General features: G+C 46.3%; 1 protein-coding gene across 1 annotated transcript in view; it reads right to left on the minus strand.

Annotated features, from left to right (window-relative positions):
* LOC123168073 (tRNA(adenine(34)) deaminase, chloroplastic) overlaps positions 1 to 5,409 on the minus strand; it is a 6,993-nt gene extending 1,584 nt beyond the window's left edge. The window contains exons 1-3 of the mRNA XM_044585939.1: positions 965 to 5,409; positions 789 to 876; positions 194 to 321 (exon numbers count right to left, since the gene is read on the minus strand). Coding sequence (XP_044441874.1) covers positions 194 to 321; positions 789 to 876; positions 965 to 5,256 — 4,508 coding nt within the window. The 5' untranslated portion in view covers positions 5,257 to 5,409. The remainder of the gene's footprint in view (positions 1 to 193; positions 322 to 788; positions 877 to 964) is intronic.
* Between the last annotated feature and the right edge of the window lie 827 nt (positions 5,410 to 6,236).

Consider the following 6,236-nt stretch of genomic DNA (forward strand, 5'->3'; position numbering starts at 1 on the left):
GGATTTTCTCCTTAACTCACTAAGACCAGAAAACGACTAACTACAGCCCAGCATCTGAACTATAACATCATCTTGAGAAGTTAAATTGCCAGATGAATCCAAATAACAATATTTTAAAGGCAAAATGTTGTGGTATAAAGAAATAACCAACTATGATATTGTGCTACATGGTAATATGGTATACTTTCCATACCTAACCCAGCTTCCATCGGCTCCAAGAAGCTTGTTCGGGGCTCCCCATACTACAGTGTCAACTCTTGCTTGAAGAATAGCACCAGCACACATTGCACAAGGTTCCAGTGTCACATAAAGTGTTGTATCCTGCATTAGTTTTAGTTAGCAAATTTGTGGAAAGGATGATATACATGTAACTTAGTCTAAGGATTCACAAAACTGAGGAATTTTGCATACATAACTTTCAATTAAAAAATTATTTTACGAGAAATTTCAAAAAAGAAAGATGTACATTGCTTGTGTAACTGAAAAGAAATAGTCTTGCTGAACTTCAAAAATAACAACGAACAAAATTACAGACAATACATCAAGCAAAGACCAAGGACATGGACCTTTCTGAAACTATGAGCCATACACATGTAATTATTGTGCATCGTCAATTATCCATGTCCAATTCCCAAATGTCAAGTTTGAGATGATTGTGCACCAGATAAATATAAATAATAATCAATATAACAGAGGAAATGACTTGATAAGAGGGCAATGGATTCTCTTGCAATGCTTTGACAGGATTGAGTAAGAAAGAAAAATGGGTATTGGGTGTGAAATAGTACCGCCAGGCGCCACGTCTTAAGTTTGCTAGAAGCTTCTCTTATACAAACAATTTCAGCATGTGCAGTTGAATCCCTGAGATCTTCAACTCTGGACACAAAGTTAAGACTTCATTTTTTTTCCAACAGTTGGCTACATCATACTATAATATACGAGTATTATACTATACTATACTTACAGATTGCAACCACGAGCAATAATTTCACCATTATGTACTAGCACAGCTCCAACTGGCACTTCCCATATATCTGCAGCCCTCTGAGCTTCAAGTAAAGCCTCCTTCATGAATAGTTCATCAGTCTTTCTCTGTTTAGCATCATGCTGGTATGCTTCCTCCCATTCATCAAACGTTTCCTTCAATACTTGCTTATTTCTCTGAATCTTTCTCCTCTTCAGCTCAGCATCTTTATCTTCTGTTCTTAAAACTTCAGGGGCCTTATGCCCAACAATCTTCTCTTTCATCCCAGTGGAACCACCAGTAGGTAATTCGGTTAATTCTGAGAAAGCAGATGAGGTATTTTCATGTGGTACCATTGCCTGGGTCTGAGGAAACTGGTAAGGTGTTATAGCAACTGAAGGTCCATATCTCCAGCTACTTGCATCGTCACTGCGACCAGCTTCCTTATCTTTGATGGTCGTAGAAGAGGTGCCGGCTGAGACTCCTTTTCCAGCATTAATTTCAGCGGAACCCTGAGTTGAGATTCCGGATGAACTAGCAGCTTCATGTTCAGGTGAATGTCCCACTGTGACATCTACCAAAGTTGATATGCTATCCTCAGCTGAGCTTCCGATGGTATTTCCTTTGGGTGATGCACCCACTTCAGACTGTTTTGCTCTCTCCCCTGAAATCTGCACATCATCCTTGGTTATTTTGGGTACGGAGTCTCTTTTGGATCTACCTACTTCAGGTATATTGCCGGCTCCTGATATTTGCAAACCTTGTGTACCTGTAGGCAAGCTTTCATCCTTTAGCGTTGATGCTACTATAGATTCTGATTCTCCACTATGTGACTTCATCAATGAATGATCATTATGTTTGCTACTCCAATTTCTCTTTTGAATGCCGTCATTATCATGCCCCTGACTTGACAGCCACCCCTCCGACCTCTGAGAATTACTGGATGAACTTTTCCTAAATGATTTGCTGGTAGAGTCATGAGATCCACCATGCTTAACCCAACCAAGACGGACTATGTCTGCAACATAGGCCCAAAGTGACTTGTGAACCTTTTTAGCAATAGCAGTTTCACTTTTGGGTGTCTGAGAGGCTGAGTTGGTACCTCCATCAGCTGAGAACCCTTCCTCCTTATCGGCCGTCTTAAAGGTCTCTTGAGAAGTAGTACTTTGAACATCCCAAACCTCATCTGATGGTCCCTTCATTCTGGACCTAGATGAAGATCTCGTTGTACCTTCCATTATGGACTTCTCGGTTTTCTTTGTTGAAGTAGTATCTGCATCTGAGAATCCTCTTTGGAGCTCACTAACGAATTGGCCTACATGAAATGTAGATGATTTCTCTAATCGAGCAGCTGATTCTAACAAGCTTTCGTTGACAGACTTTCTGGTAGATGAACCACCTTGTATATTTTCTCTTGCGGTAGTTTCAGACGTTCCCAGTATTGTTCCTCTTTGCTCCATATCTACATTGATGATAGATGCCTCTTCGGTGCTCTCGATCCCCAAACTAGTAATATCTTTGTCATCAGAGATTCTGCCAGTGCCTGTATGCTGCGAATTCAAAACTGTGTCATGGTGCACTAATCTCCCGGTTTCTTCTACTCTTGTCAGTCTTTCTCTAGAATCCTGAGAGGATTCAGAAAATGTGGTCCCAACTTGATTGCTTCTGTCTATACCAGAACCTTGTGTAATTTGCAGATCACTCTCATCACGGCTATCCCTTCCCCCCACAATATTGAGGGCTGAAGTCCTACGAGCTTCATTGTTGCTTCGGTTATGCGAATTGCTAACAACCGCAGTGTCAGTAGCGTGGACCTTAGTAAGATCAATTTGTTCCTCCACACTACTAACAGTGTTTACAGATGAGGATGGCTGAAATCGATCATATATTCTTGTTTGGATATGGCTTTCTGAAGTACTTGTTGTAGCAGCATTGTTAGTACAGGCCTTAGTAAGTTCCGCTTGTTCTTGCATCTCTTTTGTGCTGTCAATAACTGAAGCCGAGTGAACTTGACCATACACTCCAGTGTCATGATGACTCTGTGAACCCCTGACTATTGTATTATCGCCAGCAATGACCTTGTTTTGATGGATTTGTTCTTGCTCGCCCCTTGCCCGGTCAATGAGACTTATGCTAGAGATAGAGTTTACATCTGATCTAGTGTCAGAACGATTTTGTGAGCTCCTAGAAGCAGAAATATCACTAGCATGAATTGTGGAAACATCAACATGTGTAACATTCTGCACATCTATGTCCGTTTCATGTATCACCTGCTGGTTTACATACCTCCTTTTGTCTCTTGTAATATGAGTTATATTTTCTACAGAGGTAGATCTATCATCGATATCCGTCTGGTTGACTTCCTCGTAATTTCTCTGTGAGTGAGAGGCCCTGCTAACATGTTGACTACTATCCATCTTTATATCTGTGAGCTTTTCTGTGCTTGTCCTTGAGTCAGTGAGTGCGACAACCTGCTGATCCACCACATCATGCTGATCAATTTGTCTTCTACTGTCATTAGCCATCTTTACAGAACTTTGAAGAGAAGATGACTTATTATCAATGTAGTTTCTTCTATCTTCCAGTTGATTACTCTGTGTTTCTGAATCCAGTTCAGTGTTGCTACCTCTGTTTAATGATGTCTCCACTATCCTCTGTGAGCTCTTTGATTCATCCTTTTGTGCCGCTACTTGCTGGTCCAAATCGCTACTGTGCTTCAAAATGGAAGAGTTCTTTGAACTGGAAATCAACCTTGTATCATCCTCGGTTATAACCTTGACATCTTGTGTTCCTGTCCTATGATCTCTTACCCTGACAAGTTGTGCATCATCATAACTGTACTCATCTTTCTCATCATTTGACAAACCAACCGAGGAAGAATAGCGTCTGCCTCTCTCTTCCAATGTCTGTGAAGCTCGTCGGTCTACATTATCATCCCACCGCACCCTCGAGGATGAATTCCCCCTTGAAACTCTTGTATCAACAGCGTTCCTTGAACTCGAAGCCCTCTGTGAATCATCCTCATGAAATGCAGATGCAGACCTCTGAGACCTACCATGTGAGTAGTTCTTATGCTCAGCAATATCTTGATCATCCTCCTCCATATACTTCTTTCTCCTTGTGTTCTGAATAACAAATCTTTCATCATCATTTCTAACGCGCCTCCCATCTCTTCTCACATCATCCTCACTGTCGATTTCAAAATCCATCCTCCCTGTTCTCCGATCAAATCTTCGGTAATCCTCATTATACCTGCCAGCTCCCACTCTTCTAGCATCATACACATCCTCATATTCAGAATCCCTTCTTTCTCTTCTCCGATCATATTTCCTGTCATCCTCACTGTATCTTCTAGCACCAGCATTCCTTGCCTCATCAGATTCAAACTCCCTCCTGCCTCTCCCTTCCATCACATCGCTTCTTCGCCTCGTATCCTCGTCATCGATGTAACCCCTCTGCTCCAACCTCCTCCGGTGATACCGATGCCTGTCATGCATCCCATTCACATCCCGAATTTCCCTCCGTCGGCCACTGTACCCGCCTTCATCATAGTACTCATTTTCCACACCCTTCCTCCGACGGCAATCTCGACATCTATCATCATCTTCTTCTTCTTCTTCTTTCCACTTCCTTCTAAAACTCGACTTACCTGGCCGCTCCCACTGAGCGTGACCGCATTGATCCTCATCCTCTTCACCATCCCAATCACTGTGGCATTCCATCGAACAACTTCTGTGCGGACACTGGCCACCCTCATACCTCCACACCTCCTGCCGCACCACCCTCCCCAGCAACCTCGGCGTATCCCGATGTCCACAGCTAGTTCCGAGACCTAACCTGCCACTGCCGTAGCTGCCGCAGCCGCATCCCCGCGCCTTCAATCGCCGGCAACCCACTCCGAGATTCGACCGTCCAGTGCCCTGCCCGCAGCATCGGTGCCCGCGCCCCTCCAATCCCCAAGTAACGTGCTGAACATACGACCTTCCGCCGCCGCTGCAGCAGCAGCGGGCGGCCGCGCGCCGGTGGCAGCAGCTGTGCGGCGGATGCAGCGGGGGCGGGGGGCGGAGCCGCGCGGAGAGGAGGAGGAGGTGAGCAGAGTGGCGGAGGAGGTACCCGTCGAGCAGGAAGCGGGGAGAGAGGTGAGGGTTGAGCGGGAGTAGCTCGCGGTGAGCACCGTCGCCGTCGTAGTGCTGCTGGCTGCAGTGGTGCGACGGGGCGTAAGGGGAATGGGCGTTGTAGGCTGGCTTCGCGGCCCTCAGGGCGAACGCGGCGGCGGAGTAGGAGCTGTACATGGCGGGAGCGGGACGAGGCACGCGCGGCGGCCGCCGGCGGTCCGACTGCCGGAGAGTGGAGCTGTGGGCGTGGGGTTTGAGGTGGGAGTGTCGTCCCGGGCTGGAGACTGGATCGCCCGTGACCGGGCGTCAGGGGAGCTGCCAAACCCACCAGACATGCTTCCCCTGCTGTCCGATCGGAAATGTACGGCTTGGATTGGGCGCCACTGGTTCCTGACACTGGTTCAGTGAGCCACCTGCGGCGCATGCTGTATTGCTGTGTGCCGGATCAGACAGCATCGTTAAATTATTTTTCGTCACGCGACTGCTAGCGGTTTAGCAGCTTGAATTGCGTGTACGCGACTAGTTTGTGCTTGGAAAAGGTCGCTTGCCGCAGGTCATGGGCGGTGCGACGACAAGATGCGAGATGTGGATGCAACGTGGGGTATCATGGCCTCACCCTCCCACGGCTTCGCTCGTTTTTAGTGGCATCACAGCACCTCCTGGATTCCGCGACCGCGCCGCAAAACAGCATCTCCAGCCATTGGCCCTGCACCAGACATAAAAATCGCTGCCTGCAGATGAGCCGGCGTTAAAATCGGCTTTGAGGGCGATCGGGTTCTCAGCAGCCGTCCCCAGTCGTCGATATCGGCTCATTTTTAGCGTAAATGTGTCCGCTTTTTGGCCTACTTTCGACGAAAAATCGGCCCGATATCAGCGCAAATCGGCCATATTCGCCATGGTTCGGCGCAAATTCAACAAAAGTAATTTCTTTATCACATAGTTCATCACAAGAAATCAATAGAAATCAAATAGTTCAACAATAAATAGTTCAATACAAATTATATAGTTCAACAAATAAAAACTCATATTTCATCACACGTCGAGCTAGGCGTTGCCCTTAAGCCTTCATAGGTGCTCCACCAGATCCTGCTGCAGTTGTTGATGCACCTGTAGGTCTCGGATCTCCTGACGCATATTGAGGAAGGCAGTCCAATTTG

Source organism: Triticum aestivum, chromosome 7D (genome assembly GCF_018294505.1).
Source record: "Triticum aestivum cultivar Chinese Spring chromosome 7D, IWGSC CS RefSeq v2.1, whole genome shotgun sequence".
Taxonomy (NCBI): Eukaryota; Viridiplantae; Streptophyta; class Magnoliopsida; order Poales; family Poaceae; genus Triticum; species Triticum aestivum.